Source organism: Ammodytes marinus, assembly GCF_949987685.1.
Source record: "Ammodytes marinus genome assembly, chromosome: 10".
Taxonomy (NCBI): Eukaryota; Metazoa; Chordata; class Actinopteri; order Uranoscopiformes; family Ammodytidae; genus Ammodytes; species Ammodytes marinus.
This window is the reverse complement of record NC_137214.1, coordinates 12608761-12622788: the sequence shown is the minus strand read 5'-3', so window position 1 is coordinate 12622788 and position 14028 is coordinate 12608761. Positions and strand designations below refer to the sequence as shown.

Below are 14028 nucleotides of genomic sequence, written 5' to 3'. Positions count from 1 at the left end.
CAAATAACTTACAAGGAGGATGTCTGGATTGGAACCTCCAAACCGGGTCTTCCCTTCCCATGTCAGGGTGCCCATTGGTGAACGACATGGTGTACTCAAGGGTGAGTAGCAAGGGGATTTGTCGCCTTTGTTTTGTAGTTTCAGTCCAACCTTGTGGCGGTTCAATGTCTTTAATAGCTCAGCTGTTTCTTCTGAGCTCATGTTATCAAAGTAGACTGTGGCACCCACAATCTGGTCACCTATGATTTATGTCAAGACAGCAGCAAACTATATATTAGGAATACTAGAGATCAGTAAATGTAGATACATATCCTACTACATCCTTGTTGAGTTGAAAAAAAGAAGAAGCCAATTACTACCTTCATATACTTGTCCAGACCGTGCTGCAGGTGACTCTCCTTTCACCTCCTTAACAAAGATCTCCCCATCATGCCGTTCAATGGTCAAGCCAGTTTTGTCTGGACCCTCCCAATCTGGAAAGAGCACCTCCCTGGTTTCCTCTTCTTCAGCCATCTGTTGATAACCATACAAATAAAGGGTTTATGAAAAACAAAACAAGGTAGCTGGCAATAACATACAGGATATTGATATGCACACAGATAAACTGAATGACATGTGGAAAGTACAAGGGATTTATTGGGACTTTAATTTTACAAGTACCTTGTTTTTGCTTTTCTCTATTTTAGTCTTGGTGTGGTGGAAACTCAATCTTGGTTTTCCTGCACAAAGAAAATATAATAATTATCATTCAGACAAAATTATGACAAATAAAGCCATCAGTTTATTTTCTCAAAATACTTTATTTTGTGACTAATTCATTTGTGTGTGTGTGTGTGTGTGTGTGTGTGTGTGTGTGTGTGTGTGTGTGTGTGTGTGTGTGTGTGTGTGTGTGTGTGTGTGTGTGTGTGTGTGTGTGTGTGTGTGTGTGTGTGTGTGTGTGTGTGTGTGTGTGTGTGTGTGTGTGTGTGTGTGTGCATGAATTCAACAGTTGCCAAACCCCGCTCTGTAAGTAAGTGTGGCTTGTAGGGCCCAATAGTGAACACTAGATGGTGTTAAAGCACTTTTAGAGTCCACCCCCCAAAACAACGAGCAAACCATCAGCCCTTTTTGGGCACTCCATGTTTTGGAAATTTGGTTGAAGTCAGACCACACCCTGCCCTAAGAAAAGCAGTCCAATCCTGCATCCACACCTCAACTCCAATATCAATAGACAGAGCAATGCTGGTTAAAGCTGTCTTACTTTATGAAAACACACAGAAATTGCAGCAATACACGGTAAAACATACAGCACACATTGTTTTAGGTGGTGCACATCACATTTTGTTGTAGTATTCGGTGCAATGACAATAAAGAGTTTTATATATATTCTAACACAACTGCACATCCACAAAAAATAGTCCAATACTAAAAGATTCACATTTGCTTATGCTCACAAACATACTGTCCATCAGGGTCCTTATATTGTTGGTTATTTGCTACATACATATCACTTTGGATCTAGGTTGACCATACATTTCTTGTAATTGTATTTTTTAATAACAATGCCTCACAGAGTTGAAGATCTTGAAAGTATACTCAATAGCAAATACCATTATAATAATTGGTTCTGGTCATTAGACTTTACTAGATATCTCTGACGATTACACAGAATCCCTTTTAAATAGCAAACGATGATGCAACCATCCACTATATGTAGCCAATTTCCAAAATGTTTAGCTTTCCTGTAACTCTTAATGTGCACTGTAGTAAACACATTTGAAAACATCACAAAGGCAATCAAGTTTGTTAACATTAGTTTGAGTGAGACCTTCCTCTTCAAATACACTGACCTGTCCTATCCACTGTCCTGCAACACACCGTTTCATAAATACATAACTCTCAACAACCCACATCTTCAATTACACAAATCTGTTTAAGCCACATGTCTCCAGCTAGCCACCAATGATTTCTACGTGATAACTTTGCATTTATTTGAAAAATCTGCTATTTTTCTTAAATCAGCCAGTATAAGTAACATAAGCTTATCAACAGGTTGGCTCAGAAGAAACAGGATGTGAGTCATAGTGGTGACTGGGTGCCTGTTTTTTTTATGTTCTGGACATGACAACCAGAGAAATGGCAACTTGAAAGAAGACTGTGGTGTATTCCTGTCACTGTACTCCAATTTTTAACATCGCAAGATACAACGCAGGGTGGTCAGTGAAGGCCTTAATTTGGGGGAGGGGAGGGCTGTAACATGTTGATTGAGAAAAATTAAGAAGTCAGTTAGGTGGAGGAATAAATGGATGGACAATGCAAGGTTTTTAGTTGTGAAGCTTGATTTACATGTAATCATAAACAACAATTTAAGGTCTGAGTAAAGGCCTTTACAGTCTAAACTAAAGTCACTTTATAGGAAAACTGACTTAGAAAGAACTTGACACAAATGTTTTTCCTGGCTTTACATCCTCACCTTTTTTTTTATCTCTCTGGCAAAATATTGTAAATCTGATAAATAGATACTACAGTTACACATTTTGCGTAATATGTTGCACCACTGTAAATAACAAATAGTTATTATGTAATATAAACAACTACAGCAGCAGGACAGACATTCCGTCCCCATTGACTGAAGCTGCCATACTGTTCTGCAAGATAACAACTTGCTGGGAACAAGAGGAACCTGAGGTAAAGATAAATGAACAGCTGTTTCAAAAGGGCCGGTAACAAGCATCACTTGGTCAACGGCCATCTGTCACTCACACACACTGCCAATATACAGTACAATATTTTTTAAACTTAGAGAAGACAACACTGATGCTACGTCTAGTTAGTAATAATGTTGTGATGTTAGACGGTGCATGTTGTCAACTTTGTGTATGTGTGGGTGTGTGAGAGGGAGGGAACATTTTGTATCCTGACTTATTTTTACCCCAACCATTAACAGAGCAATATGTGTGTGAAAGTTAGGGTGTGTGGAAGAGCATTAGAAAAACAGACAGTTTGGAATGCAGAGGGATTTGCAAACTGGTCTCCCTAGTTTGCTGTACCCTGTCGAAGGGCATACAACGTGCAATGTGGTAATTAACGCAAGACAATAAATAGACTGGTCCTGTGTGAATGAGAATACTTGAAAATGCATGCAATGCTTTGAGGTAATATTAAGCCCTCTCTCTCTCTCTCTCTCTCTCTCTCTCTCTCACACACACACACTCTCTCTCTCTCTCTCTCTCTCTCTCTCTCTCTAAAATAGCCTTTTGCACACTGTCAGGACTGAATAACAAGGGCCAGAGCCACTGAGAGTGACAATACCACAAATAGGGATGGTGTTTATGCCAAAGATGACGGCAACTCTTCGCAGGCATATACAACTTGAACACCCCCCCCCCCTCTCTCTCTTTTCATTACTTCTATTCCTTCTCCCTCTTTCTGCCTCATTGTCTCTGTCAGTGTGAACTGCCTGAAGCTGGTAACGTGAATCTGTCAAGACCCCAAGCATTGCAACACTATATGCATCAAACACAACTGAATGGAGGGGACAAGCAAGGCAGTTTGCAGTGCCAAAGACCCAGCTTTACCTAATTAACTCATGTAGATCAAATTCCACTCATGTCAAATGCCACTGCCATTTATAGTGTCTTGAGAAGACCCTTCTGATCCCAGTCAGAGAGTATTTAGACCGAATCAAAATAATTGTTTTTTCCCCATGGGTCACAATGCGTCTCCTTTTACACATCCACCTCCTCTCTTCATTCAGTCAATAAAAACTGATAAAAATAGCAGACAGAAATTTCACATGATCTTGGTTCCCTCCCTTTTTTCCTTCCACATGCTTGTCAGAGGCTTGTTGACGTTGCATAGAACTATGTACCGTTTGACAGGGGGCAGTGATAATGAAGAATTTTAACTCTAAAGCAAAGTACATATTATTGTTGGCTGGATTGGTTTATAGAAAGAAAACAGGCTCACAGAGGGAAGGGGAAGACAACTCCATGCGTTCACAAAAATTAGCAAAGAAAACAGTTTATTTATTTATTTCTCCATCTCTCACTCAAAGGGATAACCTCAGGATACAACTCTCTGGTTTCCCTAGTCTTTGTTTTACTCCCCTATCAATCATCAATCTATCTTTACACATTATCACCTTTAATATATAAACATCTTTTTCACCTCCTGCATTTCACCCTATAGCTCCGAGGCTCTCCATAATCGAGAGTGAACAATTTGCGCTATCCTTGTTCTCACAGCTTTGACATATTTCTGGCAGCAAGCAGGGAGAAGCTAGATAGGAGGGAACTTGGAGGGAAGGAAGGAACTTGTGGAAAGGCTGGGAGGAAATGGTTGTGAAACTTGTCTGTGGAATGGTAGCCTATAATTTAACAGTAAGAGGGGGTAATACAGACAAGGAGAAATGGAAATATGGGGCTGTCACTGAAAAGTCCCCTTAGCTGCTACCATAGGGTTATCCTGAGTATTTACATACTTCAACCTCTTACTTCATTCTTTATCAAACTCAGGCTCACAACAAACCCCTCCTTTACAAGCTTAGAATATGCCCAAACATAGCATAACCTATTTTGGAAATAGAGCAATTGAAATGAATACGATCAGATGATTTGATTATATGGATTGTGTTGTAAGCAGATGCTAAATAAGTAAGCCTCTCTTCTTGGGATCATAAGACCGGCAGCCGGTCTGTGATTCAAAGCAACCAGGCAACATGACAATCAACCAGTCATCTGTTTTTTCCCCCATTTAATTTCTTTGACATTCCTGAGAGTGACATGCCTGATGTCACATTTTTTAATATCATTACTGATTTCACCAAAAGCCTTTTTGAAGAACATGTGGACTAATTATTTTAGAAGTTCAGTTAAAGGGAACCATTTTGGAAATTAGGGCAAAGGGAAGCAGACGAGTCTGTTTATCTATCATGTTTTATTATGGCCTGGTATGTGAGTGGAGCAAGGGGGGATGCGGGGACAGCCAGTCAGACAAAAGCTGCTGCTAACTAGAGTGCGACCACAGAGCATTTCTGGATCCGCCTCTTTTATGGCCTGCCTTTGGCCTGCATATGGTTTGGGCTTGCTATTGCTTCGTTTGCAAGCTTTTCCCTCCACTCCTAAGGAATAAATTGTCCACAGCTGCCGACTACAAAACAGTGTGAGCTTCGAAGGCCTTTGACAGGGTTGTTTCATAGGAAGGGAAAAAAGGGTTTCGCGCGGAACAGGTGGTGTCTGGGGGGAGGAAGGAGGAGTGCAAAGACGGGTCACGGGGGGGCAGAAGCAGCAAAGTGTCAGGTTTCCCCAAGGCAGGTCGTTCAAAGCAGAATGGTGATGGTATGACCTTTCACGTTCAAAGGAGGCTTTGCAACAAACATTCCTACAGACGTTTGGTGTCCGGCTGTATAATAGAACACTGTTGTAAAGTGACACTCACTAGATGGGAATAATACATTAAGGGGCGGTTTTGCAGACATGGATTAAGCCTATTCTGGATTAATTGTACTTTCAATGGACAATCTCCATTCAAAATTCCATTTAGTCCAGGACTAGGCTTAATCCATGTCTGTGAAACTGGCCCTTAGCTTTCTACCCTGTTACTTGCAAAGTCGCAGAATCTGTTGTGTGGATTTCTTGCATTTTGTCACAGGACACTTACCTCAGATTGCTCAAGCAAAGGCCAAGGGCTTCAGTCTGTTGCTGCAGTTTCTTGACTTCTGTTGAAAGAAAAACAGAAACACGATTAATATTTAGTGAATATAATTAAAAATCTCTTTAGAAAATAATGAAACTAATAAATATAATAATACGTTATTTAATTCTATATAGGTCCCTTTCAAAATAAACTTCATCATGCTGCTGATCATGCTGCTCTTGTATGCACAACACAAATCATGTGTCAGTTGCAAAACCTGTTCCTTGCAGACATGCCACTGTAGCCTTAAAATGGTGTGTCATAACACACATAGCCCCATATACTATGTTTACATTCTGGATTTACTTATTTCAGCCTGCAAGGTTTACCAGCCAATGGTTGCAGTATTGACCCTGAAAAGTAATGAAGCAAAAGACTCCCTTTTGGTAAATAGATAAAAACTAGTTTGCAGATGAGAAGACAGACAAAGTATTCACAATCTGTCCAGGCAATGTCTTCTAAAATATGCCTGTGAATTCCTCTGCTGATGTTTCATTGATGAGCGTGAGACAACACTGCACTGCCAAAGGCGTAAAGTATAACACCACTGTGGTATAAAAGCATAAATGGGCGTACACGTAAGCCAACATAGCAATACAATATTGTTGTAGCAACTGTGTTCATCGGATGGATTGTGTCATTTTGCATTCCAAGTCAATCTGACTTTTACCCGCTGTGACTAGCCCAAAATCTTCCAGGATCATTGCTCCAACCCACCGGCGTATTGTGAAACAAAGCCTAGTCTTTGTCAGTCCTAGTACAAACAGAACCAGACTTGATTTGTGTACAGACATACATCTACCAGTGGGAACATGTCCCTCAGTAAAACTCCTTTGAGACAGGCTGTCCAACCCCGTCATTAACCTTCCCCTCCCCAGTCCCCCCACACTCAATAAACTAAATTGCTCGTCATTTTGTTGAAAAGCATGCCTAATAACTGGTATTGAGACCATTTCTAAACAGTATTATTTTAAATGCATGAGCTAAACACTCAATGTAATTGACAGAAAGTGAGTAAACATGCTCCTTAAAACCATGCAACATTTGCACAAAGATTGTACAACTTTTGTAAAGTTTTGCCTAAGAATGCATTGTTGTCTACTGCCTTTTTGAACGGATCCTACACTGAAATAGATGGGACATAGCTGGGATAATGGTGGCCAGTATGTGGTTGTCATTATGTTTGTGTAGGGAGACTTATGCCAGCAGCTGTGTACACTCTCTACCCCATACTCTTGTTACAGAGACATATTAATCAGACTGCCATGACGGAAGTCATTCAGGTAAAGGGATGACAGAATGACAAAGCACAAATATCAATCTAGAGATAATGTCAGAGAGTTTCTGCCTGGATCACAGAAGCCCACACCAAGTAGATGAAGGGTACGGGAGATCAAAAGGGATGCTTGTGAAATACAAAACTAGTCTCATGCAAGTGGAATGTTTCAGAATGGCCATATCTGAGCACATAACCTCAAACAGATAAGAGACTGGCTGCCCCACATTTTTTTTCTCTGTACTTTAGTGAGACCGCACAGATAATCACCACACACACACACACATACACACACACACAGACACGCACACATACACAAAGGTGACGCGTGGTCACCAACAGTGCGTAAAGGGAAATCAAAACAGTAGAAAGTACCACACCACGAGGTGGATCCCGTTGCCTTGCCTCCGCGCTCTGCTTGCAGAGGGAGCAGCTCAGTGCACACAGCCCCACCCAGGCCTCCAGTCACACACATTCCTTGCTAGAGCTGTCAGGCCAGCTGGAAGGCAGCCCAGCCTCTCCCCACGGTGACTAACTCTAAAGAAATGTCCTCTTTCTTTCTGACTCCAGCGCCATTCTATGTCGCCCACCCTCAACTCTGCCTGAGTGCCTCCCCACCACCCCCCATAGGAAGTCCACCTCACAGTCCCCAACCTCCAGGTCCTGCTGAAGTAAACCAAAAACAGCACTTTGTACTCGGATATGCACATTTAATGGCACACTGAAATGCACACCTTCGAATGAACACTAAGAAGAAAACACAGAATCAGCTGAAGGGATTCCTTTTTCACCATCCATCATTGTTGCTGTCTGCATATGCACCACCAGATAGATATTACAAACAGCACTTTACACCCAACAGCTATCAATTTCCTCCCTGCCTCTTCTAAGCCTTCAGGGCACATACCTGGACTGTTAAGATGTCGTAGTTGTTTGCCTAAAGAGGTCACGGCATGCTGGAAACCGATCAAAGCGGCTGTAGTCAATGAATCAAGAAGATGGCAAAATCCAATCAATGAATCGGGTTGATTGCGAAATCCAATCAATTTTGCAAAACAGAAAACAGGAGCGGTGTGACAATGATTAAAGCTCAAAGTGAATCAGGCACAGTGGTGCAAGCGGGTGGGTGAGCGATAAGATTTGATTATGAGCAAATAAAAAGGCCTTAGTCCAGAGAGGGAAAGAGGGAGAGAGAGGGCGCAGTGACCAAATCAGTATTGCTGTCAAAACAGAATAGACTCCCTGTTCCTCTGTTTTCATTGTAGTGTGACAGAGAAAGTACAACACACACACACAAATCGAGACAGCGCAGGCCCCGGCGAAGGTTCACTCTTCCCTTAAAAAATAACTTAGATAAGGCAATGCATGTGTGACGCATATACAAGGAATGCACATCAAAATAAATGGTTCTTTTCTGCACTCCATAGTCCACATAGCCCCAAACCAAACCACAAGTCCTACACAAGACCAAAGCCTGCCCACTGACGCCAACATGGCCTGCTGCTGATTAAAACCATTGTGACTTTGGCAGGAGTCAAGCACAGAATGGAAAAACTGAAGGAAACTAGACGATCACAGACAACACAAGGGGTTGCATTGAAAAAACACTTCAACTATGTCCTGATCTTAAATGAAAAACCAATGTTCACATAAGGACAGTTAAAAAAAATAAAAAAAATGTGTATGCCGTGTGGGGTGGTAAGTATCAGATAACTCACAGCTCCTGTCATTACTCATTGTTCTCTATTACACCCCTCGACATCCAAGAAGGGAGGATCTCACTTTGGATTTCCTCTCCCAGGGTTACTTTCATTTTTTCCTTATGCGCTAAGATTTTAAGAAGAACATTTCCATGTCCATGAACTGTTGTTTTTGTGGGCCTTCAAATCCCACTGAGGCTGTACTATTGGGCTATGCAAAAACACTACCATTTTTGCAAAAATGAAACTAAGAATTTTGGCAATTGCTGAAATAAGAAGTGATCCTGGGGTGGTGCCTAGGGCGGTTTCAGAGCCAAGAACATTGGACAAATAGAGAAAAATATATAATGAAGAGAAACCGTGCCACACTGCAGAATAATAGTTTGAGGTTGAGAATGCAAATTTTGATCTGAAATAACGTGTAACTAGGACACAAAGTGTACATGTTTGCCACATTAATACAATATCACATGAGGTTAACAGACATCAATAGCAACCTTACATGGGCCATATATTCCACAATATGTAACTTAAACTTAAGTTATTTTGCCGATTTAGTCAGTGTTGGTTTCATTCTTCCACGGCTTCTGTTTTAACAAGAACAAATGCAAGTTGATTCATTGAGCAGGAGACAAGAAGGTTAGGAGAAGGGCTACATGGTAACCAGGAGCAGGAGAATGTACACATGGACATAAAACTTCCTTAGCTGTAGAACTTGAAGAATGAGGCTATGTGTTCATACATAACATGTCAATCACACCAGTGGCACAGAGCTGTTTAGAGCCAGAGAGAGAGAGAGTGTTAGATTGTGACGTTGGCCATCCTTGAGTATTGTGTGCCAGATAAAGAAAACCTAAACAAAGCTAAATGTATTTCTGAAATTACATTCCAAGCCCTGCTGCCCTGACATTTTGGCTGCCTCGCTCCAAACAGAGTGTTTGTAACAGATGCCGTGTGTCATTCCTTGAGGAGGGCAACACAACGGCTTTTGTGGGGTCTGGGGTGTGGACCAGACGGTTAGCGGGGGACAGGTGGGCTGTGCAGTATGGGCAAAAGTTATGTAAGATGTGTTGTTTTTGTATGCTTTCGTATAGCAGATGTTTGGCAGAGCAGTGGGGAAAGTTATTTGGCTTATCAGATGAGTGATTCACACCCCCGCTAGAGTCCCACTGAGCTTGAAGCTACAACACGTCTAAATTGCATGCATGTGCCTGGGTGTGACTTACAGTGCAATAATGTGATGACTGTCAGATCATACCTCTCGAATCACTATTTCTCAACAACAAGGCGAGCAATGCTAATGATAGGTGCTTCCCAGAGAATACTGGGGATGTGCTGTAACATTCCAGAATAGCACTGGATGGATGAGAAGGGTGTGGCTGTTGGCTGGATTGCCTAGAGAGACTTTCTAAAATCGCACACTACAGTTAGATGTTCATTTGCAGCTGAAGGAACACTAAACTTCCCTTAGTGGAACAGTTGTGTATCTACAAATTGACATATTGGTGTAGTCAACCAATCTCTAGGGTGCAACTTCAGTGAGTCTGCTGGTAATGTAGGGATGTCCGAGAGCTCAGCTCTAAATGAAAGCCAAGTGTGAAAAAACATTAGCTTCAGGAGATTGCAATCACCCTCCCCCTTTTAAGCGTATTCACTACATCCACCTCCCTCTCTTCGCCCCTCGATGCTGTCCCCCCATCCAACCACCCACTCAACAAACCCATGAGGAAATGACAGAGGAAGTGCGCTAGAGACCGGTTTCTTTCCGTTTCCAAGGGCACCGCTGAGTAACACCACTGCTCTCGTCTGTCAACACGAAAGGAAGGATATAATGCGGTTTTGGTATATGAGCGAAGTGATAAATATCTTAACATGGTCGAGCTAAGACTCCAAACTGTCATGAAACAAGTCCTTTTCTTCAGGCTAGCAGAGATGCTTGTTGTCACGTGGGTGGCAAACTGCAAGAAGATCAACATGAAAGGCAGTTTGTGAACTGCCAAAGTGGGCTTGTATGACGGCTGAGCAAGATTTGATCAACGAAGCCTCTAAAACATTTCAGTGTTTTTTTTGGAATTCCAAATGGCCTACATTACTTCAGGTTACAACATAATGTAGCCTCTGTACTGCTGCATTTGTGGACAGTGGATGTATTTAGGATAACAAACCGCCCAAGGCAGAGATGAGGCCGTGTTAACCGACAAGCGTTAGAGCTGCAGGCAATGAGGAACCAGTTCTGGTTGCCTCAGCAACTGAAATATATCTTCAATATCATCATGTTTGTTAAAGCCCATACCCTTGCCTGGAGCAAAATTCTACACATATAAAAACAGCAGGCAACTTCATGCCTTAAAGTAGAACATGTAAAATTTTTAAATAATAAACATAACTTAAGTGACAGTCTCAATGGCATTTTAGCACTGTGTCACCATTTGGCGTTTCAGGCAGCCTGTGTCACAATCAATCACCTTGACAAGAGCAATTTGAAAAATGACAGACGTTTCCAACCCGGGGGCGCTCAACATGAGTTAAGTGCGCATTGTAGAGAATACTGCGCAAAGCTGAGCGAGAAGCAGTTCTCCCTAACACTCCGCTGAAATGACTTTTGGGTGTGGCAGGAGGGAGTTCTCGAGGACAGGCAACTACACACGGACACATTTTACTTTCAACTGAGATTCAACAAAAGGTTATGTCAGGTCTGCCTTTTTCAAAAACTTCAGAAATGCACACCTACGATACATCATACCAACTGAGAGCAGACCCTATGCAAGGCTTTTAGTTTGAACCACACCTGGAAAAGATGCTTGTTTGTACTTTAGTTATATTTGGTTGATTATACGCAGAAAAAAACAGCCTCTCTCAACTTCTTTAGGCAGATAAAAATGCTTTTCTCTCTTTATCCCAATGTGCGAACTCTAAGATTCCCCCTCCATGCCTCAAACCTGGTTTCAATTAGCTTGTCTTTCCAAACCACCACATTCCATTACTCCCCTCCTCGCCCCCGTCCCGCCCATCCCCCCTCTCTAACTCACTCCTTCACTCTCTTTTCCCCTCTGTCCTCCCTCCTTCCTTCTCCCCCTCCTCCTCCCCTCTCTCTCCTCCCCTGCACACCCTGGCCCGGAGCCCAGGTTAAGAGACCCGAGGTAAGAGCAAAAAAAAAAACAGGCAAAATCTTTCTGTGTTCCAAGTATTACCAAGTAAGTACGTCACAAAAAAAAGATACATGCGAACAGTGATAGTTTCCAACTGTCTGAAATGCAACACTGGCAGGAAAGGAGGAGGGCCTATCATATCAAGGACCTTCAGACAAGTTCACTGCATTCCAAAAAAGCAGACTGCATCAAAAAAACCAAGGTTTTCTATTGTTCCATATCCCTTATAATGATACATCACAGTACATTTCAGTGGATACACTGTAATACACATATATGTTGTTGTAACACCCAGACTTTAGGACGTGTTTGGATGGGTGGGGGAGGGTGAGTTGACCCACTGCGATGACTTGTCAGCAGCATGTATGGGTTTTTTTTTTTACTGTAAAGGGTGTGCCTCTGTGAGGAGACAGCGAAGCAGGAAGAGAGGGAGAAAAAAAACGAGAGGGTGGAGGGAGGTGAAAGGGAGGAATCCACACCCTAGCTAGTTGCTGCCGGCTCTCACAGAGATGGACCTTTACTTTTTAAACTTCAAATTCTCAGCAAAGGACGTGGAAAGATAAGATAAACTCCATGAAATATAATATTAACATGATCAACCTTGGCTTCTTCTAGTCAACTTTCAACTGCAGTGTGATATCCCAGTACTCCAAAACAAATAAATTGTCTATCCAAACGTGTTGGGATTATGTGTATGACAAAGACATCCACACTCTGAAATAGTCAAATCCCTACACAAACGAAATAGTGGTTTTAGGTTTTTTAACGTTTGTATCTCAATAGACTTAAATCATATGAACAACAGTGGGTGCAGCACTTTTATGCACATTGGATAACAACCTTTGTTTCCACTTGAGAAAAAGTGAAGTGCGCAACTCCAGTCAACTCCTCTGCATTCATGTGGTAGCTGTGGGTACACACCCACCTCTCATGTCCTGCTCTATTTTAAAACAGTTTCTTAAACTTGAGATGATGATAACACAGAATAATTACCACTTTTACAGAAAAACACTTTGGTAAAAGTATGCAGTGTTTTCTCTATATAGAAAACTTCCCTATAGCAAAGCTTTTCTTGAAGAAAAACAACATATGCTTCCAGGGGAGATAAACACATGTTATAAAGTAGGACAAAGTCACTGGAAATGAACCACCGATTAACACACGCACTACGAGCAGCACCAATTGGAATTTTCCAGGATGGGAAACTTTGACACATTGCAAATCAGTTGTTTCAACTTCGGCAAAGTTATCGTGAATTATTTGCTTTTTCTTTTGACATATAGAAATAAAAATAAGTTCAGAAACACAGTTAAAAAACCCATTCACTCAAAGTAAGAAACAGAAAAAAGTGCATCATTACCTGTGCGCAGTCTGTGCGCCCGAGAAGCCTCACACCACCTTGAGCATCCTTGAAAACGTGTCCTCTCCCCTTCTCCCCAGCCCAAGAAAAGCTCTTCTTCCAGTCACAGCTTTGCAATGTGTAAGGATTCTCTCACTTTTTTCCTCTATTTCGATCAAGTTTCCAGGGCGTTTTCTTTCCCCCTCTCTCTCCGTCCCTCCTCTTCTCTGAGTTGATTTAAACTTCTTTTTTTTTCTGCTGTGTGGCTGCTCCTCCGGGCTGAGCAGAGTGGTTGGGCAGGGAGCTGGGTAGGGCTCCTGGTCTGCAGAGGGAGGGGTGTGCTGGGGAGTGGTTCTCAGCAGCAGTAGGACCACCCACTGCTTCACAGGGAGTGCTCCAATGAAATGCAATAGCAAAAGTAACCCAACATAAACTTTAAAAAGACAAGTTAATTCACTATAAAAGAGTTACATTAAATATCCAAGTACTAACATTTATCGCCAATATTTTACCAGCAGTCAGTGCTTCCATCAAATGTCCGTCAAAGTGAGCAACTAGCAGTGAGTGATTGCCTTATAATATATTTTTCAAACAAACAAAACAACCTCAATAGGACATGTTTGGCTTTTGAGATGTTTTGCTTCATCTTTGATAAAAAAACGACAACTGAAAGACAATATTTGGACTATTTCAGGGTGATTCAAGGCACATGACGCACATAATAATACCCAAGTGACAGCCATGCACAGGAGGCAGCATTTAGCAGCCTTGCATAAATGCTTACACAGTGATCAACATTCAAAATCCAGTGTGTCATGTCCTTCAACCTCTTGTTATGATATAATATAAAGTTTGTTTTTTTACCTTTATGAAACTGTGCAATAGTTT

The 14028-nt window shown here is 41.8% G+C and overlaps 1 protein-coding gene across 1 annotated transcript in view; it reads right to left on the bottom strand.

The window, feature by feature from the left end:
- Positions 1-13427, bottom strand: part of ahnak (AHNAK nucleoprotein) — a 34236-nt gene extending 20809 nt beyond the window's left edge. Inside the window, exons 1-5 of the mRNA XM_080036156.1 lie at positions 13162-13427; positions 5641-5698; positions 661-719; positions 360-513; positions 13-239 (exon numbers count right to left, since the gene is read on the bottom strand). Of these exons, the coding sequence (XP_079892282.1) occupies positions 13-239; positions 360-513 (381 nt within the window). The 5' untranslated portion in view covers positions 661-719; positions 5641-5698; positions 13162-13427. The remainder of the gene's footprint in view (positions 1-12; positions 240-359; positions 514-660; positions 720-5640; positions 5699-13161) is intronic.
- Between the last annotated feature and the right edge of the window lie 601 nt (positions 13428-14028).